This window comes from Thermothielavioides terrestris, chromosome 3, assembly GCF_000226115.1.
Source record: "Thermothielavioides terrestris NRRL 8126 chromosome 3, complete sequence".
Taxonomy (NCBI): domain Eukaryota; kingdom Fungi; phylum Ascomycota; class Sordariomycetes; order Sordariales; family Chaetomiaceae; genus Thermothielavioides; species Thermothielavioides terrestris.
The window spans coordinates 1,320,893-1,344,130 of NC_016459.1; the positions used below are offsets into that span (position 1 = coordinate 1,320,893).

The 23,238-nt window shown below is 57.5% G+C and overlaps 6 protein-coding genes across 6 annotated transcripts; 2 read left to right on the plus strand and 4 right to left on the minus strand.

The window, feature by feature from the left end:
• Positions 1 to 4,539: 4,539 nt before the first annotated feature.
• Positions 4,540 to 7,380, plus strand: THITE_2116667 (uncharacterized protein). Its single transcript, XM_003654008.1, has 2 exons — positions 4,540 to 4,885; positions 4,963 to 7,380. The coding sequence occupies exons 1-2, from the start codon at positions 4,724 to 4,726 to the stop codon at positions 7,057 to 7,059; spliced, it is 2,259 nt and encodes a 752-aa protein (XP_003654056.1). The 5' UTR covers positions 4,540 to 4,723; the 3' UTR covers positions 7,060 to 7,380.
• Positions 7,381 to 8,057: 677 nt separating this feature from the next.
• Positions 8,058 to 10,765, minus strand: THITE_2116669 (uncharacterized protein). The gene is made up of 2 exons (XM_003654009.1): positions 10,070 to 10,765; positions 8,058 to 9,985 (listed from the first exon to the last, which is right to left on the minus strand). The coding sequence occupies exons 1-2, from the start codon at positions 10,463 to 10,465 to the stop codon at positions 8,150 to 8,152; spliced, it is 2,232 nt and encodes a 743-aa protein (XP_003654057.1). The 5' UTR covers positions 10,466 to 10,765; the 3' UTR covers positions 8,058 to 8,149.
• A 2,307-nt stretch (positions 10,766 to 13,072) lies between these two features.
• THITE_2116672 (uncharacterized protein) lies at positions 13,073 to 14,477 on the plus strand. The gene is made up of 2 exons (XM_003654010.1): positions 13,073 to 13,262; positions 13,326 to 14,477. Exons 1-2 carry the CDS (start codon positions 13,191 to 13,193, stop codon positions 14,298 to 14,300), a joined length of 1,047 nt encoding a protein of 348 aa, XP_003654058.1. The 5' UTR covers positions 13,073 to 13,190; the 3' UTR covers positions 14,301 to 14,477.
• Positions 14,478 to 16,093: 1,616 nt separating this feature from the next.
• THITE_125477 (caspase-like protein) lies at positions 16,094 to 17,366 on the minus strand (the record flags this gene model as incomplete). Its single annotated transcript, XM_003654011.1, has 4 exons — positions 16,094 to 16,110; positions 16,154 to 16,323; positions 16,490 to 16,928; positions 16,991 to 17,366. The coding sequence occupies 4 exons, from the start codon at positions 17,364 to 17,366 to the stop codon at positions 16,094 to 16,096; spliced, it is 1,002 nt and encodes a 333-aa protein (XP_003654059.1).
• Positions 17,367 to 19,728: 2,362 nt separating this feature from the next.
• On the minus strand, positions 19,729 to 20,170 carry THITE_2116676 (uncharacterized protein). Its single transcript, XM_003654012.1, has one exon. The coding sequence runs from the start codon at positions 20,004 to 20,006 to the stop codon at positions 19,824 to 19,826; it is 183 nt and encodes a 60-aa protein (XP_003654060.1). The 5' UTR covers positions 20,007 to 20,170; the 3' UTR covers positions 19,729 to 19,823.
• Positions 20,171 to 22,714, minus strand: THITE_2116677 (uncharacterized protein). Its single transcript, XM_003654013.1, has 2 exons — positions 22,557 to 22,714; positions 20,171 to 22,130 (listed from the first exon to the last, which is right to left on the minus strand). Exons 1-2 carry the CDS (start codon positions 22,579 to 22,581, stop codon positions 20,335 to 20,337), a joined length of 1,821 nt encoding a protein of 606 aa, XP_003654061.1. The 5' UTR covers positions 22,582 to 22,714; the 3' UTR covers positions 20,171 to 20,334.
• Positions 22,715 to 23,238: the final 524 nt, after the last annotated feature.

The following is a 23,238-nucleotide window of genomic DNA, read 5'->3' on the forward strand; positions in this document are numbered from 1 at the left end:
GTTGTTTCCGAGGTTGCCATCCCATGTGGGAGGTCAAGGTTCCCCAAAAGAACGGGACTCGCGCGGCGAAGCATAGCTGGACGGGGAGGGTTGAGGCAGGTTGGCATTCCATCATCGGTGTTGGGGTATCGGTTTGGTCGAGGATATACAGCCGAAACGGCCGGATCAGGGTGCCCGCTTCATCATCAAGCGGAACCGAACTGGGTGGAAGGAAATTGGATACTGTATATATCATTGCAGCTTGGAAAGGAGAAACTGTTGACTCAAAGTTTGGTGGGCAGGCGCATTGTGGGCGGATGTCGGTGACTGCGCCTCGTCGTCCTCCTCAATGGCGGGGTGCGACGTCTTCCTACTTGACAGGCAGGTGGAATGATCCGAAAAAGCTGTGGCGTCGAAATGAAAGGGGGGTGATGGGACGTAAATGTGGGCAAGCAGCAAAGGACAGTCACACCTATTTCTTGCATGACTGATAGTAAGGGAAAGACAGATCGGGTAAGAAATTCACAGGGGCCAGCCCTATTTTGTCATGAGCGCGAAGAGCTGAACTCCGCACACGAGGGGCAGACAACAGAGTAAAAGGGAACGAGGGCGGAAAGCCATCCCAGAAGGAGGGAAGGAGAATCAAGTGAAGAAGTGAAAACAGAGTCCAAGATCTGGCGGCTGCGCGATAAAGATATGTACTTTCTGCAAGAAGCGAGCTACACTAAGATGACTGCGTCCTGCGCCCCGAACTTTAGTTACACCATGTTACCCAGCCCTGCGGGAAGGGCGGGAAGCAACCCTTGCCCCGTACCTATGGACATGGGCCACTGAGTGGTTGGTTATCGTGACATAACGGTAGACGTTAAAGAGGTCCCGCCAAGACTAATTTCGGCCAATTGTCGGCAATGTTTTTATAGCGTTTTTACGCAACCCCGATCGCCAAGGCGTTTGCTCTATCGCCAAGGGGTTAGTTCGCTAGGGGTATAGGGGGCGGCGCTAGCCCCCCGCTAGTTAGGATTCGGGTTAAGGTTAGGATATAGGTCAAGGTTAGGGTACGGGTTATCTCGGTTTTCTTTTCTTTCGATTTGGTTGAGGTTTCACGAAGTTGTTCCTACGAGTCTTTTCGATTCTTCGTTGTTGATGTTGCTCGAAGTCGTCGTGGCCTTGGCGATTTGTAAATACTTGTAAGCGGTAGGTTCCGAAATTAGTCTTGGCGGGACCTCTTTAACGACGACCGACATAACTACACTAGAGGAGGTGGGGGGCGGCGCTCCCCTGCCTGCCATGCAGGCAGGGACCGCTGTTTCCCCGTGGGCAAGGAAGAGGTGAAACAGGAAGGGGTCTAGAACGAGGTCTGGGATGAATAGGGAATAGTGAAGTGACGGGCGCAAACAGAGCGGGTGTGTGTGAGTGAGGTGCGCCCCCACATGAAACGCAAAACGCAGATGGGCTTTCCGATCGGGCCGGACCGGTGTGGAGGAGGACGGGTGCGGTTTGCGGAGGGACAGCTCGTGTGCGGTACCCAGCGGGGGAGGAGGGGAGATGCTGGGATTGGTGAAGCTAGTGTAGTGTATGGAATACTAATCACTGTTGCTACCTCGGAGAACATCATGCAGAGAACTTCCCTTCCCTACCGTCCGAGCTCGGATGCTTGGCAGTGGTCCAGCCCCAGGGCTCTAGAGACGCTAGTAAGCGTGAGAGCGTTCAGGGACGCTCGGTATCGCGGGCTCGCATTGCCGGCCGTATCATCTCGCAATGCGATGTGTTAGTTTCGCGAGTCCGATGGTGTCTTACATACCGGGCCATTGTTGACCGCTTTCGTGGCAGGAAGCCAAGGAAAATCTGACCCCAGTGATCCTTAACTTCCATGATGGGCATGTTCAAAGCAGAGTTCGCTGTATCCGTCTGAGATACCATCATCATCCTCGGAGATGCTCTCCGCGGGGTCTCTCGGACCCTGTCCTGCACGAACCTGGAAATCCGGAGCGCCGTTGTGCGACAGTGCGACGTGCACACACTAATGTAAGCTCGGCTTGAAGCCCTGCAGGTGTGTCCCACAACTCACCGTGTCTTCCGTGAGGGCCTGTCGCGTTCTGGCCTGGCTCGGCGCTGGGCTGGGCCCGGACTTGCGGGATCTCGCAAGGATTGCGCAGCGCACCTGCTTACCGACGACACCCTGCCCCTTGCTCGCTAACTACACTAGTCATTGCATTCGGAATGGGGTTGAAAGGATGTTGTGAACGAGATCAGTGACGTATCACAAGAGAGGTGAATATTGTGTTTACACTACGAGAATGTAATAGTTGATCGTGATGCCTTCTGTGGTCGATTCCATGCTTCCTTGCTGGCTGTCGACGTGAGTTTCTTTCCCCAATCCTTGCGCCAGGCTGCCAACTTGATTGTTGATTGGTCCGATCCTGGTTTGGTGCTGAAGGTGATGTATCGGAAAGGAGAGCATTTCGGTGATGTGTTCGGTTTCATGTGACCGAGTCGGAATGTTCTGGCCGGGCCTTTCGGTGTGCCGCAATATCGAATCGGCTCCAGACTAGCACGTTCACCAACCTGTAAGGGCTGTGATTGGTAGAGAAAGCTGTCTTGTGGGCTTGGCGGGTCAAATCGTGTTGGCGAAGTACCGATAACACTCGCGACATTACGGATACGGACACCTGTTGCCGATCCCATTAGAAAAACAAACCCTTTTCATTAGAAAAACAGCCCCTCTGGGCGGTCTGTGCGTCCCCCACTAAAATCTTGAAGCGCGTATCGTGACTGGTCGACTGTAATAGCTGAATGTCCCCACAGTATGACCTGCATCGCCTCTTATCGATAAGAAAATCCACGTGACCTGCAGCCCACTCTTGACAGGGAGGCGGTCAAGGCAGGCAATATTCCAGTGCTTACTACGACACCCAATTCTATACCCTTTCGTAGAACAGCACTCCTAGCAGTCATCCTCGGAGTCACAGTTCCCTATCAAATCTATATTTCCAGTTCCTAACACTAGCAGCATCGTCGATTTTCAGCGATTCCTGTAGCGACATTGAGCTTAGCTGCAAGGTGATACACGTTGCAAGATTTTGGTGGGGGACGCACAGACCGCCCAGAGGGGTTGTCTTTCTAATGAAAAGGTTTGTTTTTCTAATGGGGTCGACCTATTGCCGACAGAACCTGGAATCCGGTCGCTGGATCTTAAAGAGGTCCCGCCAAGACTAATTTCGGCCAATTGTCGGCAATGTTTTTACAGCGTCAGTACCCTGCTAAGACCGCCAAGGGGGTTTGCACTATCGCCACGGGTTAGCCACGGGTTAGTTCGCCGGGGGTACGGGGGGCGGCGTCAGCCCCCCGCTAGTTAGGGTTCGGGTTAATAGTTAGGATTCGGGTTAAGGTTAGGGTACGGGTTAACTTCGTTTTCTTTTTTTTCGATTTGGTTGAGGTTTCACGAAGTTGTTGCTACGAGTCTTTGCAATTCTTCGTTGTTGATGTTGCTCGAAGTCGTAGCGACCCCGCTCACCCCATAGCGATTTGTAAATACTTGTAAGCGGTAGGTTCCGAAATTAGTCTTGGCGGGACCTCTTTAAGGATAACCATCTGGTCCGTCGTTCTAGACACAGGCCAGTTTTAGCGCTGGATCTTAAAGAGGTCCCGCCAAGACTAATTTCGGCCAATTGTCGGCAATGTTTTTACAGCGTCAGTACCCCGCCAAGACCGCCAAGGGGTTTGCACTATCGCCACGGGTTAGCCACGGGTTAGTTCGCCGGGGGTACGGGGGGCGGCGCCAGCCCCCCGCTGGTTAGGGTGAGGGTTATAGCTAGGGTGAGGGTCAAGGTTAGGGTGCGGGTTAACTTCGTTTTCTTTTTTTTCAATTTGGTTGAGGTTTCGCAAAGTTGTTGCTACGAGTCTTTGCAATTCTTCGTTGTTGATGTTGCTCAAAGTCGTGGCGACCCCGCTCCCTCGCGGCAATTTGTAAATACTTGTAAGCGGTAGGTTCCGAAATTAGTCTTGGCGGGACCTCTTTAAGAATAACCAGTTTTAGCCGTGGTTCAGGGCTGATAGGTGGGCAACTCCTGGTTACCCGGAAGCATCGAGATAGGCGCATCTACACTCATGCCCGATGGGATAACTACCAAGTGCTCTAAATAATGCAGGACTTGCTCCCAGGATTCGATCATACAGAAGACCCGTGCCCGTCAGCGGCCTTCCCGAACCTTACTTACCTTCAGGTCACAGCGACCACCCCTCATCGCTACATCACAGGTTCATTTGCTTGTTTATTTTTTTAAAAAAAAGGAAAAAACATAAGTAATGAGAATGTTGAGCGAGAAGAGAGAAGGGAAGTGTGAAAATCTAGGTAGAACAGGAGTGAAGGAGGGAAATAAAGGAAACAGAGTGACACGAGAGTCGGTTATCCAGGGCATCCTTCCCGTCCGTCCAGTTAGAGTCCCGCAAGGCTGAGCCAAGCACACGGATTGGAAAGGGATTGTGATTGGGACTCAGCGCCTTGTCTCTGTTCAGCCTTGCAGCCACTGCACACTTGACCTTGACCCCGCGCCCCACCCTTGACTTGCTGCGAAACTTTGAGCACTCGAATTGGTCGCCTTTTGAGTCTTTGACTCACACCTCTTTGCGCTTGTTTGGTCTCCATCCTCTATCGAGCCGGCTCTTATTACAACATTACATTTTTGCACCACAACTCCGTTTAGCACCGCGACACCTTTCAGCTGCCACACCTGCAACGCACGCCATGTCGTCCAAGCAGGGCGGCAAAGGCGGGGCTGCTGCGGGCAAAGCGAAGAAACCCGCCAAGGCCGGCACCGACGAGAAGAGAGAAGACGTGCTCCAAGCCGTCATCCTGGCCGACTCGTTCCAGGATAGGTTCAAGCCATTCACGCTAGAGACACCCCGGGTATGCTCCGCGCCGGTCAGCGCCTCGCTAGCTGCGCGCCGTGCGCCATTGCTAACTCGTGCCCCAACTCAATTCAGTGCCTTCTGCCCCTAGTGAATGTCCCTGTGATCGAGTACACCCTCGAGTTCCTCGCCTCCAACGGCGTGCAAGAGGTCTTCATATACTGCGGCGCCCACTCCGAGAGCATAGAGCAATACATCCGCGAGTCCTTGCGCTGGAGCCCGGGCAGCATCCTCTCGCCCTTCTCCTCCCTTGAGTTCATCCGCGTCTCGGATGCGCACTCGATCGGCGACTTCCTCCGAGACCTGGACAAGCGGGCCATAATCGCGGGAGACTTCATACTGGTCCACGGCGACCTGGTTGCGAACATCCAGCTGGACGCCGCTTTGGCGAAGCACCGCGCGAGAAGGGAAGCGAACCGGGATGCCTGCATGACCATGGTTCTGCGCTCCGTCGGAGAGCAACCCCACCGGGCAGCAAGGGCCAGAGGCATTACGCCTGTATTTGTTGTCGATCCGACAACGGGGCGGTGCCTGCAGTACGAAGAGACCCATCCGCTGCAGAGTGAGCACCACCTAGTTCTGGACCCCGCAGTGTTCTCTCACGGCGAGTTCGAGATACGGAGCGACCTCATCGACTGCGGCATCGACATCTGCACCCCCGATATCCTTGCTCTGTGGTCGGAAAGCTTCGACTACGAGCTTCCCAGGAAAAACTTCCTCCATGGTGTGCTGAAGGACTGGGAGCTGAACGGAAAGATGCTCTTTACCGAGATCCTCGACGACGGGTATGCGGCGCGCGCCAGCAATCTCCAGATGTACGACTGCATCAGCAAGGACGTGCTCGAGCGGTGGACCCTCCCGTTCGTGCCGGACAGCAACCTGGTCCACGGCCAGACATACAGGAGAATAAAAGGGGGTTCGTACGCTGAGGACCATGTTGTAATCGAGAGGGGGGCGAAGGTGACGCAATCCGCCCTCGGGAGGGGAACGACAGTCCAGACCGGCAGCGTCGTTTCCCGGAGCGTCATCGGGAAGCGGTGCAAGATCGGCAAGAACGTCCGGATCGAAAACAGCTATATCTGGGATGATGCCGTGGTGGGCGATGGCACCTCGATCTTCCACTCGATCGTGGCTGGCTCAGTCGTGGTGGGAGCCAATTGCCGTATCCCCGAGGGCTCTCTCATTTCCTTCAACGTACATCTCGATAACGGGATCCAGCTGCCGTCAAAACCGCCAGCACGGATATCCCTACTGTCAGACGAACAACAACGCGCCGAGACTGACGTTTCCCTGGTGGGCAAGGGCGGCAAGGGCGCGCTGTACCAAGTCGTCACCGAAGAAGAGGAGTCAGACGACGAGGACGGCGTGAAGAGGGATCCGGCGATCCTCCAGAGCTCACTCATCTACTCACTTGAGGGACTCAACCTCTCCACCTCGTCCATCTCGACACTAGCCTCCGAGGACGGATACGGCTCGGACGACGAGATCTCCACGGCCGCTTCACTTCAGGGGAGTGACTTCGGCCAGACGCGGGACCGGCTCTCGTCCTTCGCCTCCGACGACGCGTCCAAGCCCGACAGCTTCCACGCGGACGCGGTCAGCGGGCTGGTCGACGCGCTGCGCGCCGACGACGACGACTTCGACTCGGCCAAGCTCGAGTTCATGGGCCTGCGGCTCGCCAACAACGCCTCGGACAGCGCCATGCGCCGCGCCATCGCCGTCGCCTTCGTCCGCCGCGCCGCCGAGCTGCTCACCCCGCCGCACGGCGCGCTCGAGCCCACCAGGGCCGCCGAGCGGGCGCTCGCCGCCAAGGCCGGCGCCGTCAAGTTCATCCGCGAGGTCGGCGTCGGCGGCGACTCCGTCGCCCAGCAGGCCGACTTCGCCCTGGCCGTGCAGAAGGCGCTCCTGGCCGTCAAGGACCTCGAGCCGGCGCGCGCCGGCACGCTGCTCGCCGCCCTGCTGCAGCAGCTGTACAGTCTGGATGTGCTCGAGGAGGACGGCATTCTGGCCTGGTGGGCGGACGAGCGGGCGGCCGAGGGCGAGGGAATGAACAAGTTGAGGGAGAAGTGCAGGGTGCTGGTCGAGTGGCTGGAGAATGCTGACGAGGAGGAGAGCAGTGAGGAGGAGGAGGAAGAGGACGACGACGACGAAGATGAGGAGGATGACGATTGAGGACTAGAGCGATTGAGGCTTGCAATGCTCTCCCTGCCTGTCACTTCCTTGATCAACCACTGGGAGACAAAGGGGTTGGTCGCGCATGGTTATTTGGAAAACCGCTAGCGGTCCTGGCTCCAGCTAGGGGCGTATCCACTATCCTCCGGCTGGCGATAAGCACATAGAAAGAGAGTATTTAAAAAAGAAAAGGGAAGGTGTGGGAATTCGGGGACACTTGTCGTCCGCTTACTACTTGGCCTGCATGTTCTTGGGACCTCACACATCTGAACAAAAACTAGCATCGTAACCGACGCAACAGACTGCTCGGTGGGTGTCTCGTTCTCACGACATGTCTACCACTGCATTAAGTTAACCTAGTATGCAAACCCAGCAGCCATACATAATGTATACCGATGAAGATGACTCCAGTGCCGAGGAAACAGGGAACCATCCATCTCAACACCAAACACCTGCCGGAGATCGGCGGTGGCCAGTAAAGCCTGCCCAGCTGCCCAGCCATTAACATTAACTCCCGGTATGTTTAGACATAGCCTCCTTCTCAAGGCCGATCAAGAATCCCAAGGTGTCTCGAATGGAAACAAGATATTACCGGCCACAAAGGCCTGATTAAAGATGATTAAGGTAACATTAAAGATTATATGATAGGCGGGCTCGTAAAGCACAGCATCACCATCAACAGCACTGAAGCAATAGGAGAAGCAGCAGCTCGCATGTCGGTTCATCTCGAGATGATCACAGAGAAGCCGTCCAGCCAGGGGCCGCAGCTGCCCGTGACCCCGCATATGTTGAAGCCCCGCGGGGGGACCAGGGTGTGTCTGATGAAAGAGGCCGGAACAGGTCAGTGGGTGGGAAACATTAAAAGGCGTAACTTTGAGAGCAGAGGCCCCAGACAGGACGGAGAGAGGGGGGGAAGGGAAAGATGATGGAGGGAACTTACGGATCACCGCCATGGGGGTTTCCAAACAGGGGCGATCTTCTCCCCAGGCTGGTCAGGACCTGGATGGCGTCGATCCAGAAGCCAGAGCGGACAAAGAAGCCCGTGATGTACTCGCCACGACGGACATCTGCGTTGCCCGCCAAAAGTCAGTCATACGTGTGCCAGATCAATTGGAAATGGGAGACAATTGAAGTAGGAGAAGAGGATGAAAGGCCTACCCATGTCAAAGACATCGCCACCTTTTTTGCCCCCCTTCTTGCCGAGCAGCTGTCTTGAGTCGTCGTCGTAGACAAATTCAATGCCGTCCACGGCCGACCCGTGGTAGAACACGATCTTGGATAGCACGCGATCCTGCCGCAGCGCGCTGGAAAAGACAAACTCGTGAGGCTCGGACCCATCCATCGCCGACATGCCCAGCTTCTTGCCGCGGAACGCCGTCTTGGACAGGCCGGGCAGCTTCACGCACGCTTCTTCCTTAGAGCACAACTTGGCAAAGTCGTCGACGTCGAGCGTCCCGCCGCCGTACGACTTCGCCGAGATGCGCAGCTTCTCCTTCCGCTTGCTGCTGCTGCTGCTGCTGCTGTTGTTGTTCTCGTTGGCCCCGGGCAGTCTGCTCCGCAAATCTTGCTCGCTAAGCGAGACCATCCGCTGCACGCTACCGCCGTTTTCGGGGGGGTACTCGATCCAAGCGCGGCAGACGTCGCCGCCGTCGCCGGCGAAAATCTCGACGTAGGCGATCCCCGTGGCGGCGGTGAGCGTCAGCGTGCCGTCCATAGGCCAGCCTTGGACGCTGTCGTCCAGGTGGAGGACGGGGTCGTTGGGCAGGCGGAAGCACGGGTGGCTGCGGAACCGAAGACAGTCGAGGCGGTGCCAGGTGCACTCGTCTTCTTGGGCGACGGGGCCGCCTCTGGAGCGGGTTCGGGTGGAGTAGGCTTCGCGGGTGAGGAAGGTGCGGTTGAGGACGACAAAGTCCCTTGCCATGACACCGCTCTCTCGGTGTGGCAGGCCGAAGAGGTGTCCCGTCTCGTGCAGGTGGGCGCCAATGCCGAGGCTGGCTGCCTCCCAGGAGCTGCCTGCTTCGTTGCAGTCATTGCCGACGTGGGCGGTGTCGGTTGGCGTGCAGTCTGTGAAGGCGGGTACTATCTCCTCGAAGCTGGACGGATAGCTTTGGAGACAGTGGGATCCGAATATGCCGAGGTGCAGGTCGCCGACCCGTCCTCCCAGGGCGGCGTGGCCGACAATCGTCTTGGAATTTGTGTCCCAGTGCGCGTCTAGCAGGAGCACTGACACGTACAACTTCTGCCCCGGGAGCGGCTTGAAGTAGTCGCGCACCGCGTCTGCCGTGATACCATAGAGCCCCCCTGCATCACTGGCCTTTGGATTCTGCTGTGCCAGGTTGAGATCCCGGAGCTCGGCCACCGTCTTGTCGGTCCGGATGATGTGCACTCGCGCCTCGGATCGAAGGGTGCCGTGGTCCCTGTCCCTGTGGCTTGCCGCGCCCGTGGTCCACTCCTCCTCGAACCTGAAGACGCGGCGGCCAAGCTTGTTACGCCACATCTGCTCGGCCGTAAATGCCTGCCAGAGGTAGGCAGCCATGCGGAATTTGCGTACGGCAATGTCGAGCCCGTTTCCTTCCCGTTCGATCCGCGGGGGGATTGCATCAAAAGTACCGGGGGAATCCTTCGCCAGGAGAATCGCCAGTTGCAAGGGAGGGGCACCGACGGGTGGGATCATGTGTACCGTTAGGTAAGAGGCATGGATGGGGTTGGAAGATCCGCTGTTGGCGAGTTTGGGACTGGAGAAGTCCAACCGCAGGCGGTTGGCGCCTGGCATCAAGTATACGAGGGCCTTGAAGCGGGAGTCGCACACCGGCCATGCAAGAGGAGGGAAGTTGTCATCCAGCCGGCTCACGGTAAGCGTCCCATCGAGCGAGTGGTGAGATGGGTCGCCAATGGTGCCATGAACAAGGAGAACTTTTTGGTAGACCTAGTCCTCATCAGTATGCTAGCATGGCAGCCACTCCCAAGTGCGGCAGCAGCAACCCCGGTGGTGCATGATTCTGGCACTCACCCACGAACTATCTGCGACATTTGTTACTCGTGGAGAGTATGGAGATACCGGCAAGCTTGGCCCCTTTCCGCTCGGTAACGGAGACCCCAGGCCGACCATGCCCGAGACGCTATGCCGGTTAGTGCCGCCATTTGGGTATGGATGAGTCTGTGGGCGGCGGATCGCAGTGCCGGGAGGAGACAGAAACTGAGATTGAGTCTGGGGCTGGGTCTGCTCTTTCAACTGCAGATGCAGAGCGGGATCCGACTGGGCACCGATCGATGGCGGCGTCAGGGAGCCGCTGGTGGGGGTCGTGTTGTGGCTGGCCTCGCTGGACTCGTCTGTCGACCGTTCGGTTCTGAAGCTTGCCCTCGACCGTCTTCGCAACTCCTTGAAATTCAGGAATGAGGGAGCCATGGCGGGGATGCTATCGACTGCAGGTGTTGTGGTAACTATCTTGTCCTGCTCTTATTATAAAACCAGGCTGAGGTGCGACAGGTCAGAGGCCAAGTAGGCGAGTGAGATGTCGCACGAATGCGAACCCGAAGCTCACGCCGAAGCTCTCACGAGCAAGAATCACCGGGGAATCACAGATCAACGTGGTGCGGCGTGGAACGAGCGGCAGAAGAGAGCAGTGTGTTGCCCAACGTGCTGCGCAGTGGAGAAGGAGTAAGCCGTGTCACGCCTCTCTGGTGAAGCCTGAGCAACGGGTTATCATCAACCATCCTTTCCGTGCCGTGGTCTGTCACAACTTCCTGTTGAGCAACACGGCGCTGCGGAGCTGTACACTTTTGTGAACGACGGATGACGTATGTGGTGCGACAAGACACCAATTGGCCCCCTGTTACACCCAGCGGCCAGCAGGCGGTTACCACTGCTAGTGGAGGGAGATCAAGTCTACACCATGTAGATTATTTCTCGAGGCCTGACATTCCCATTTTCCGAGCAAGGCAGCTCTAGATTGCCTATCTCTCGGATCCGACAAGAGCGTCTGTTGCGTGTTTCGAGAAGCGACGAATGGTTTCGAGGATGCGCGGCCAGGAGCCAGCGAATGGGGATGGGCCACTTGCCCGATCGAGAAGCAGCACAGCGGGTGGGTGGATCGCCCGAGCGGGAAGACCGTGGGCGGCAGCAAGCCACAGTGACGATGGTTATGACCACAACTCCGGTGATGATTGCGTGGTCCTCCTCGAGGTTCGTCAGGGAATTGCGGACTTTCCAGCAGGGAATGGATCGGTAGAACCGGGAAGTGGCCGGATCCGAAACAGGGAACCCAAGCCTGCGGCACGCCTGTTTGCAAGTGCTATCGGAGTGCAGGGTGTGAAAAGAAAACAAATGTGCGCAGGCACAAGACAAAAAGGAAAATGGAAGGGTAGGAGCAACCTACACGACCTGGAGACATCTTACTTTGGGAGGGTAGACTGAATGCTTTATTGCTTTATGGAGTGGGAATCTTGCCCCCGGAACAAGAAGGAGCAACCAGCGCGGGGCTGTCGAATACGATGTTTTCAGGAGCTAACGCTGCGACGCTGCGGCTGCGAGACCCTGCTTTGCCCTGCGAAGTCTCCATCTGCCGGGCTCATTGATTGACTGGAGTTTGCTCGCAAGCCGTTGAGCTGACGAAGGGCAGGCACAGCCCGGGGTGTGAGGTTATGTTAGGCCCTAAAACAGGCATGTGCTCCAGGTGTCGGCAACTCCTACTGTGTATGTCCAAAGTAAATATTTCGCTGACTTGCTTGCAGATCGCAGATCCAGACACCGAGAGAAATGACGAAGGCGAAGAGGGGCCGTTGTTGGAATACTTCCCTAAGCGGAACCTGGAAGCAGGCAATACGAGGTGCGGTGATGTGAGCTGCAATTCACAATAACGTTATGGTCATGAGCCCGTGCGTTATCTTTCACGTGACACCGACACACTGACGCGAATGACTGGCACGCTTCAAGAGTTCTCTAACAAATGTCCAGGTTGCGAGCAGGTCGATGGGAGTTAACACCTTACCTGAGTCTTTCACAGAATGCTTCTGGCTCGTTCTGCGAAGGTGTGCTGCCCTACATAGTAAGGTAACCAATCCCACGCACTTTACTGAGATAGGTCCCTTACCTTGTTTCATACACAGCAGTCGTTGGCAGACTTGCAAGATGTGCGTTGCTCAACGCCCTCCAAAGTCTGAAGGCATGCCGAGAACACCAACCTGCCTGAGTACCTTGGGTATCTCGGAGCTTTGCTCTCGTGGCACTGGCCAAAATAGTCTCACACAACATGCCTTCCAGGTTGGTCAGGCTCAACGGGCGAACAGTGCCTCAGTGACGTCCACTGCAAGATAGTGAACGCAGCTGCCCGGCCCAAGCGTTAAGGAGCTTGGTTATGGATTGCATTGATTGCATGTGGCCGCTGCAGGGTACCCAAACTTTTCATTTGTGTCGTGGCCGCCAGCCAAAGATCTCCTGTGTAGCCGTGAGACCTTGGGGTAGAATTCTATGTAAGGTTACCTACTTCCACGTTGTAGTTGAACAGTCATGTGCGCCTGCTATCCATCTCCTCTTCACGTATTGTACCGTTATGCATGCTTGCGCTCGCCCTATTGTCCACTGGCTGTTTGCTCGGTGAGGTGGCGGGAAGCTGGCATTTTAAAGGTTGGAATGTCTCAATGCAACCCAGCAGCAAATTTGCGGGCCACAGCACCCCTGGCAGCCTGGCAGCCCGGCAAGCTGCCGTCATTCGCCCTGTGCCGCTGTGCAGCTGCACCCAGCAGTGGGCCAGTGCTCAGCTTCCAAATCTGCCGGTTTCCACACCTCAAGGAATGGCTGTGAATTTGTTCCGGCCCCTGCCCAGGCTCCCTGATTGCAACACCTGCACAACTTCGTCTCTCCCCGTCCCGATGCGCCCGCGGCTGTGTGCCGAATAGAGTGACCGGACGGAAAGCAGTCTGGCGTTTTGGCCTTGTGCAACCCCGCCGTCGTCGGCGTCTGAGACGTCAGGCCACGCCTAGGCCCAGTCCTCCCTCGCTCACACCGGGTCTAGCCGCCCAGTCGCTCCCCTGTTCAAACGCTCTGAACCCTCGAGTCTCTCTGCCCTCGACCACCACCCAACGGAGTCGACGTCTGTACATGCGTGCAAACAGTCTGGTCTACCAACAAGACAATGTCGTCTCCGTTCAAACCCCAGCCCGAGGCTGTCGCGGACAGAGTGCTCAGGAGGGCTGAAATTCGCAAGGTTCGCACCTCACCCTCCCTTGGCGGGGATGTTGCACTGACGAAAGGACTTTGCCCTCGCCAGATGGCCAGGAGGTTGCAAAACCGACTTGCCCTTGCGCAATTCAAGACGAAGCATAACCTTGTAAACGAGACACTGGACACTATCGAGCCCAAATTCGAGCACGAGATGCGCCGCAGACGGCTGCAGGACCGAGATATCCTGTCCGACTCGTCCTCGAGCGCCTCCGATCTCCCATACTCGGCGAGGGCACTCATGAGTTCTCCGCTCAAAGCGCCGCTGTTTTCCGACGCCATTGGGTCCAGCAACGGCAGCACTGGCCACAGGAAACGCACTTATATGGCCTCGTTCGATGATACGTTTTCGAGCCCGAGCAAGCGATTCCGCCAGTCCCCCACGGCACACAGGTCCTTCTCAGGCCACCACTACCAGCAGCAGCACCAATTTACTCAATCCTCACCGATAAAACCGAGAAGGCAACAGCATTTTACGACTTCAACTGGCCCAGATCTGTCGTTCTACTCGGGTTCTCGGCAAATCAGTGACGTCCTCACACCGACGAACTACGCGGCCAACTCCGACGACGAAGACGATTTACCGACGCATTCCTTCCACACCAGCCATATCCGGGTGTCGCCGCCCCGCACGCCCCCTATGCGGAGCCGCAGCTTAGCCAAGAAGCCGAAGGAGCGGCCGCCCGTCCAGGAGACAAAGTCAGGCGAGGAGGGCGCCGATCTGCTGCTATATCTTGCCGCATCGCCCTCGCCGGCGAATCCACCGAAGATCAGGATGGATCCTCCGTCGACGCCGCCCCCGAAGAACAACAAGCTGGCGCTGCCATCGTCCATGATGACGACTCCGGGCGGCGGTAACCCCTACCCGGCGACGCCCGGGCTCGGCTTCGACTTCGCCGAGTTCCTTCACATGACGCCCAGCCCGGCACAAAAGCCCTGGAAAACGCCTGCCACTCATACAGGCGGCAAGACGCCGCGGAGCGCGGCGAGAAGACGGCTCACGTTCGACGACACGCCCTCCTGAGGGGGGTAACGACGACTGCCAATCTCGACTCTTCTTCTACCCCGACTCTCCACGTCCAGCGCCCACCCTCCTTTGATCTCATATTTCCCTACTGTTTCAGCACGACTTACCCGCCACTGCTGCCTTTCGGCATCCCCTGCTTCCAAGACTCGGCTGTCACATTCTATTTTATCTCTTCCCTTCTCTGAGAGTATACCGTTTGGGAAGGAGGCAAAGGAGGCCCTCCGGTCCACCCCTATTACTAATTCCACCTCGAAGACTGTTCCCCGGCATCTCTACCTCTGCTGGCAGCTGCACTGAAGGATATCACCGAAATACCCCCTTGAGCGAAGTCACTGCATCGATTTCCTTTGTTTACGACCGGGCCTGCTTACTTGGGATGGATGGGATCACGCTTTGGTGTACGACAAGGGGGCCTGAGCCCCCTTTCCCCAGAAATTGAATACCCGAATGTACGATGGAATGAGAGTGGACGAGAGAGTTGGCCTCAGCTGGCGGCGGGATGGATGGCTGATTGATTGATTGATTGATTGATTCGGTGCTTGGGAGAGGGGCACAGGGGGAGGGAGATTGCTGGCTTTGATTGTTGGTTGGGAAGAGAGCTCCGAGCGTGTGCAGGCCAATCAAACTCGGGTTGCCGAGGAACCCCGCGTTGCATGGGACGCGTCTCGCGAATTTTCGAGTCTGGTACGCGTTATCGCGAAGTTGCGCGTGGCGGCCAATCAGATGGCGTACCTCGGTTAAGAGACTGCTGGGTGGAGCAGCAAGTTCATGGCCGTCCGTCGCTTGTATGCACCAAATGCAATGTACATTGTGCAATGCGAGGGGCCGGTTCAGCTGGAGTATCAGGGGCTCAGTGCTTCCCCATGTTGTGCAATGTGAATAATCAATCAATGAACGCCCTGTACTTTGAAGAGGAATGGAAACAACGAATGTTTGATTAAGCGCCCTCGATTGCATTGCTTTCCTTCGCACTCATTCCCGGCCATAGCCAAGAGGGGAAAGAGATCTGTCGCAATAACTTCCAGGTTACTCAGCTTTCTGCCTTTCAGACCTCAGGTACCTAACAGTGTGCCATCGAGATCAACGCAAGAAACATATTGAGAAAAACCGTAGCTCACTATAATCAACTGCATCGCATCAAACTTGCTCTTGGGCCTTACTGCCTCAGTCCCACCAAGACTACAATAACACAAGCAGTCAGAGTCCAGCCAGATCACTGGTCGGTGATAGTGCACACTCACACAGGCAGTTGTTCACAGTTCTACTCCGTAGACAGGGTAAGTTAAAGGGACGGGAAGCACTCCCTCACCCGGGCGCATAATATGTCCACAGAACGAATGCCGGTCAAGAATGAACCCCAACGAAAGCAAGGTACTCCATACTCAACGCTGAGATATCCCGTGCGCTCCGCACCGCGCCACACACAAGAGTGATTGACTACAACACTCGAACCTCACCTCACGAGATGGGAAACCGAGAATGTGCAACCAAGTGACAAGAGGAAACAAAAGGGTTTCATCTCATTCGTGCCCCAGGCTCTCTGTCCTATATGTGAATACCTTCCTTCTGACAAACAATACCCCAAAACTCAGCCATAGCAGAAAATCGAGGCTGAGATTCCCCGCGTGCTCCGTGCACAGCGGTTGTTTGCCGTCGTATTTGCACAACACCACGGCACGTCACATCACAAACAACAGATTCGTATCTGTCCGGCCACGAAGACCACCCATTGCACCAACCACGTCAGCCACAATGCACCGACTTATATTTGACAGAGCGGAGGGAAGCCGTCATAATCCATATGGTTCTTGGGATGGAAAGAGGGAAAAAAAAAAGGAGGGGAAGCTTACCGAGCGGATGGCTACACGAGAGCTGGGGCTTCTGGGTGTACCGGGTCTGCAGCTCGTCGCGGATGCTGTTGAGCAGCTGCACGTAGCTCTGCTGCGGGTTCTTCTTGAGGGCAGTGATGAATGCCCAGGACATGGCGCCGGTCGCTTGCGAGGCGATGGTCGCGTCGGCGCTGGAGAACAACAGAGGTGCCCGGTGTCAGCAACAACGTGGGGAGGACAGAGCAAAATGAAGGGAGAAAAAGGCGAAAATAAAATAAAAAAAAAAGACGAAAATAAAATAAAAAAGACGAAAATAAAATAAAAGAGAGGAGAAGAGACGGAAAAAGTCGGACGTACGAGGTCTGGTCGTCTTTGCTCCCCGAAAACATGATGACATCCGCGGGCGATGTCTTGATAGCCATTGTCCTCGCATAGGCGTCCTCGCTGCCGCTGGCCTTCTTGAAGAAGCCCATGATGTTGTTGGCAACGCCTCCGAGGTCGCCGCGGCTGTACGCCGACACGGCGCTGAGCAGGCCTTGGCCGGCCTCCTTGGCGAGGTTGGGCTCCTTGAGGATGCCCTGGGTGGAGTAGATGTAGGGAAGGTCGAGGGCGGTGCCGGAGTGGCACGAGTCGAAGATGGCCGTGAGGCGGACGCCCGCCTGCAGGGGGCGCACCATGATGCGGTGCATCTCGTCGTCGGTGATGTGGCCGTTTTGGCGGAAGTCGACGGGGTAGATCACCTCGTCGTAGCCATCCTCCTCGTCGCCGTCGAGGTCTTTTGTTTGCCCACCGTGACCTACCGGGGAAGGGTCAGAAATAGGTGCGTCTTCGGTTATCACGACAGCTCAAGGCACTCACCGGAGTAGTGGAAAAAAAGCGAGTCGTTTGGCCGGGCATCCTTGACGAGCCAGTGCATGGCCCTCAAAATGTTCTGCTTGGTCGGCTGGCTCATGGGGTTTTGCTGGTCGTCCGTGAGGATGACCATGTCCTCGCGCTTGTAACCATAGTTTTCCACGAGATAGGCCGACATGTTTCTGACATCATTGATACACCCCCTGAGCTGGCCTCGCTGGTTGAAGTAGTTGATGCCGATCAGCAGGGCTTTGCGGCGCCCGGTACATTGCGAGTATTGAAACGAGTGCCCGTGGGCTCCGTAGTGTTGTGTCGACTGGGGCGGAGGCGGAGGCGCGTTGTGGTTCCCGTGGACGTACGAATTGGAGTTCACCGTCGGCATGTCTGCTATCGTCAGTGCTTCCATTTTTCCACTCCCATGACGAAGTGTCATGCTCACTGGGTCTCCCATAGCCATGCGGCGCCTGCGGTGGCGGGTGGTACCCTTGGCTCGGAGGCTTGAGGGCGTAGCAGTGATTAGCCTGGGCCGTTCCACATCGAAGGCGTGCTCGCGACCAACCTGGGGGTAGCCATAGGGCGGTGCTGGTTGCTGGAAGCCATATCCGGGACCCTGGGGCGGCGGCGGCGGCGGCGGCGGCGGATAGCCGTAACCTTGAGGGCTGCGTGAACATCAGCCTATAAACCTCGGAGCGGTAGATGACGGCTTGGATCATACGGATAGTAGCCGCCGAACTGTGGGTGTGGGGGAGGAGCGTATCCCCCGGCGTTGTAGCCCGCACCAGGGTATCCAGACATATCCAGACAGACCCGTGGGCGAGTTGTTCGAGTAAGGTCAATCAGTTGGGCGAGCAGCCACAGATGGCCCGCGAGGAGTGGGCGGCGGCGTCGAGGCGGTGGTCGGGGGCAGACGGAGATTGCAGGCAATAATCAGTCGAGTTCTGTTGCAGCGTGTATAATGCGGTTTGCTGTGTAAGTTGTCGAGGAGGGGCGGCAGCGTCTGGCCCGGTTGGAGTAAAGCGGGGAGGGAGAATTCAGGCTTGGAGCTCTGGCGGTGGTTCTGGAGGCTAACTATCGGGCCGCACCGATGAGCATGGCGCTGCACACGTACGCAAGGCGGAGATGACAGGCAACATGGAGCAGGACAATGAATGAGACACGACAGGGAATCGGAGGCGATCCCGAGGGAGCGGTCCAGGTCAAGGCCATCATGGTCAAGGGGCGGGCTTGGGTGTCGAATCGACGAAACTTTTTGACAGCCGAGTTCCGGGGGGGCCAGCTCACCTGCAGGGTGGGTTAACCTGGAGATCTGGGCCGGGGTGTTTGGCAGCGTGTAGTGTAGCGTCGAGTAGCCCTCGAAATTACGATGCTCGGGGTGGGATGGTGTTCAGGAACAGGCGACGGCTGCTTGGGCGGTGGGGGTCGCCAGCAGGTCTGTCTAGTGTAGTGTAGTGTAGGATCTTTGTCGCCAACTTCGGTGCGTCTGGTGAAGCTGGGTCGAGTCGAGTTCGGTCCCAGGGCTCGAGTCGCCATCGGCTGGAGCAAGGCGCTTGAAGCAAAGGTGGGGTTCCAGCCAGCGCCAGCTGCCACGATTGGACATCGGGCGGTGGGGTGCGGATCGTTGCCAAGCCATGTGGCCTGCGGATGGTCGTCGTTAAAGAGGTCCCGCCAAGACTAATTTCGGAGACTGCCGCGTACAAGTAATTACAAATCACCAAGGGTGAACGGGGCCGCCACGACTTCGAACATCAACAATGTAAAATCGCAAAGACTCGCAACAACAACAACTTTACGATACCTTAACCAAATCGAAAAAAAAGAAAACGAGGATAACCTATACCCTAACTATAACCTATATCCTAACTTTAATCTAAATCCTAACTAGCGGGGGGCTGGCGCCGCCCCCCGTACCCCTGGCGAACTAACCCTTGGCGATAGTGCAAACCCCTTGGCGATCTTGGCGATGTACTGACGGTGTAAAAACATTGCCGACAATTGGCCGAAATTAGTCTTGGCGGGACCTCTTTAACGTCTACCCTGCGGGTCCCGACTGAAACAGAAACCGACAGCGATCGTCCCGTCTGCTCAGCTCTTTTTCTGGATGGGATGTCTGTAAAATTAAGCTCATCCGGGCCTTTTTGTGCACGCATGGCATGGTCTTTGCTTTGTCCACTAGTGCAATGCGGCTTGACTTACCACGCGAGATGAGTGTTCAGCTCCTGCTGCCGCTCCAGCTGCGATCCGAGCCATCGGACACAGACACGGGCGTCCTTGATCGTCGATGGTGCTGAATTGGATGGGCGCGTGTGTCTCATGGCGTGTCCCACACCCAACGGACGCACGGCCGTTGTTTGGCTGTGGTGCTTCTACCATGTAACGATCGAGTCTGCGGCCAAAATTTTGACCTTGACAACGCAACGCAGGCCCAGGGTAAGACCGTCCATTTCAATCCCGGAATGGAAGTTGCACAAGCCGAGGTCTGGCGTGGCCTTTCCGTGTGCGGCCAGATCGTCGGGTGCCTCGGAGTGCAGACAAACCGATGTTTATCAACATTGGCTTCGTTATGAACGGCTTGAAGCAAACCTATTGTACGGAATAGAATCCCCGACAACCAACACCCACTCCATGATACAGTATTCCAAATGGTCGTAATACTTCCGTACCTGTTCCCCTTCCACGCGCACGACTCAAACAGCTGGAAAACGGTCGACTAGTTGCTCCGTCGTCCTGCCTCCTGTGACCCGCGTGTCTGACTTGTTTGCACTCGCACCTTCAGGCAGCGTGGCAAGCCCAGGGGCACGTCTTGCCAAAGTTGTAAGTCCCGAAAGCGGCTAGCTCCGGATCAACCCGGCGACACCAGATTGGCCGGGCAGGCTGGGGACTTTCGGAAGCGGGGCTGCTGAATACGGAGGCGCCGTCCTGCTGAATCGTATCGCAGCCATTCAATGCTGACGGCGGCCGCCGGAATGAGCAGGGCTGTGGACGCCGCTCGGGCCAATATCAGCGCTGAATGCGCTGAAATCATGTTCGAGGGAGCAATGCTGAAATTTCAAATCTCTTATAGTCCGCATTTCTAGGTCGTAGCAAAGTGTGTATTCCATATATGGCAGAAAAATTTTTCGTCAAGTCGCCCGCAGTGGGCTGTGGAAGCTGAACTCGCGCCCGTGGTAGCGGCTCGCCAGCTGCAAAGACGGATTGCCTCCCGGATCTGGACCTCGAAAGAAGCGAAAGGCGAGCGGGCTTCTCCGTCCCCTATCCACTTCCACTATCGTGTGATGCGCTGGGTACGGAGATGAGTAAGGGTCCCCAGCTCCGCGCCTCGTTGCTGTTTGGTGCGCCCCAACAACAGCTGACTACGCCCCGGTCATTTTGACGTCGCCCTGGCTGCGCGCCGGCTCTTCCTTCGGCCCCTCCGCACCCTGCTGCTTCCCGGGCTGCTCCCGCATCATGTAAGCCATCATGCACCAGACGAGCTGCATCGCCTGGACCCGCTCCTCGACCTTGAAGAAGTCGAACCAGGGGCTCCGCCAGACCTCCAGCCGGCCCCAGCTCCTCCCGTTGTCGGGCTCTCCATCCAAGACGGCCAGCAGCCGGTCCGGGACGCGCACCCGCACGATGCTCACATGGTGCAGCACGGTGCTGACGACGAAGATGTCGTCGTAGTCAGCACCCCGCGCGCGCCCAATGGCCTCGTACCGGGTCTTCTTGTCCCAGGTGGGCGCGGGCGGGCGGACCATGCGGTAGTTGTCGTACATGGGATGGTTGCCCGACTTTTTGAGGCGCTTGGCGCCTTTGGAGGAGCCGCCGCTGTCGCCTCCGGGGATCGGGAGCGCCGACGGGCGGGAGAAGGGCCTCTGCGGGAGGGACATTGACGAGGAGGAGGATGGCGAGCGCGGCAGAGAGGAAGAAGATGGTTGGGGCGGCAGCGCCGCCTCTGACGGCGGGGCGTCCTTGTCGCCGATGGTCTCGTCCGCGCCGGACAGCATCTCCACCTCGCGGCCGATGGGTCCGCCCGGGCCGCCGCCCCAGCGCGGTTTGGTGCACCACCAGGCGTTTTCGCCGATCCGCTTTTCAACGCGGCCTTCGCGAGCACGGTGCTGGGCCGTGATCAGCGCGGCGACGAGCTCCCGCGCCAGGTCTAGCGTTGACTCGCGGTCTGCGCCCGGCGGCGTCGACCCACGTTCTGCCGAATTCGGGTCAGGGAATGAGGTCGTGTGCCTGGCGCTCACAGCTGCCAAGGGGCCTTCGACGATGCCGGCGCGGGCGGCTTCGCGGGTGCCCGGCGTCCGGAAGATGAAGGTGCACCCCGAGGTGAAGTAGGAGCTGCGTGGCGTGCCGGTCGAAGAACGGGACGTGATGTGCAGCCGTGGTTCGGTGCGGGGTGCCGACACATTGCAGGTGAAGTCGTACGTTACTAGCTTCAAGAAGGCTGTGACCATGTTCTGGCGGTAATCTGGCGGCATCTGATGGCCAGCACCGGTACGGTAGAAGCCGGGTGCGCCGGAGCTTTCCTCGGGGTTCTTGCCGCCCTCGGAGGCAGCTCCGTTCTCGCCGTTGCCCTCCCCGGCCGAAGGGCCCGTCTTAGCTTCCGGCTTCGCAGGTGGCTTCGATGTGTCCTCCCAGAAAGAAGTGAACAATTCCAGATGGCGGTAGAACTCGTAGGCATTTCCCAAGCGTGCTTGGGGCTGACCCTTCGGGGGAGGGATCCTGCGGATCGTCCGGTACGCGGCTTCATTCGGAATGGAGAGCTCCCGTCTGCGCTCCAGGTAGGTCTGGCAGCCGGGAGAAAGGTTGCCAGTGTTCAGGCGTCTCCGCGTGCTTTCGTTGGTGGCGTGGGCGTCATCGGCGGAGAGGGCATGCCAGGCATCAAAGTCCGGGATGAAAGCCGGGTCCGGGATGATCTGAGAGGGAGCCGCATCCGGGATCACGTGGGTACGGAGAGCCTCGAGGTGCGAGATGGCAACATCAGTGGGTCGCACTATGCCCTGGAGCACCGAAGTAAGGGCTGCCGGGGGCTTGCCGGAGGCCGGCCCCTGAACGCCCGGACCGTCGCGGTCGGAGACCTGCGGGCAACATCGGGGCAGGTTGATGGGCGTGGGCGGCGGGACATCCTTTGGGGGGCCGTTCGTGAGAGACCCCGGCCCAGGAACTAGTATAGACGGTCAGATCAGATTAGACGGGTTGCCATTGACTCAACAGGGAGGGCAAATAATCACGGGCCCAACCGGCACCGAGGACGATCACGCGAAATGCCGGCCCGGAGAGCGACCATCAAACGACCGATAAACCCGAGTTCCGCATCGACGGGCCCATACCAACGCGATGCGGGTTACGCAGATGCAGGCAGGGCGGGAGCCCTGGAGCAGCCGTCATGAGATTTACACAAGAGGAAACGGCAAGAAAACGGTCTGTCATAACCAACAACCCTTGGCTTATGGTGGGGCAGCGTGGCAGGCGCAGTGCTCAGTGCCCGTGCTCAGGGCTCGCACAAACTTGAGACGGCGGCAAACAACGATTCCCGCGGTGGCAGGGCGGGCGAAAAAAAAGGACCAGTGAGAACGAAGGTGCAACTTACTCATAAACGCAATGCCTCCGAACATTTTGAATGAGTGGCGGTGGCCGGTGGTGGGCGACAGAGCGGCTGGTGAAAGTGGCGTTCAAGATCGGCAACCGTTGAAGCCCAGCTCGCTGCTTGTGCTTGTGCTTGTGCTGGTGCTCGTGGCGCGGAGGTCGACAGCGGCGGGCAAGATGCTCTGCTGGTCAGACGGTAGGAGATGGGCAGAGGTTTCACACAGTCGGTCGTACGCGCTCAGCAAGCGCTGAAGCTACGCTTACTCTGTGCTCAGAGCCGGGAGTATAACGTGAGTTAGTTTGGGAAGCGATGAACTAACTTGGGAGCTCCCCCTCCCGTCGATTTCGAGCCCTTGGCGAGAGAGATCCACGGGGGGCTACCAGAATGGACGTCCACGTTAGGATGTCCATGGGGTGCTGCGGTCTGCGATTGGAGCGGGGGGCTCTGAGCACTTCGCTGGCATTGCATTGCGAACCGGCTCCCCGGTGGGGCCGTGCTACCTGGACGGGAGCGCTGGAGCCCGGCCGCCGAGCGCCGAGCGGAGTGCGGTGCTTCTCTGGGTGGGAAGAGCTGCACCTTCCTGTACCTAAGGACGCTAAGCTGTTGGGTTGATAACCGGACCCACCCTGTCTCCCTGTCCTTCGGCATCCCAAACCTGAGTCTTTTGGCCCAGACGCCAATGCAC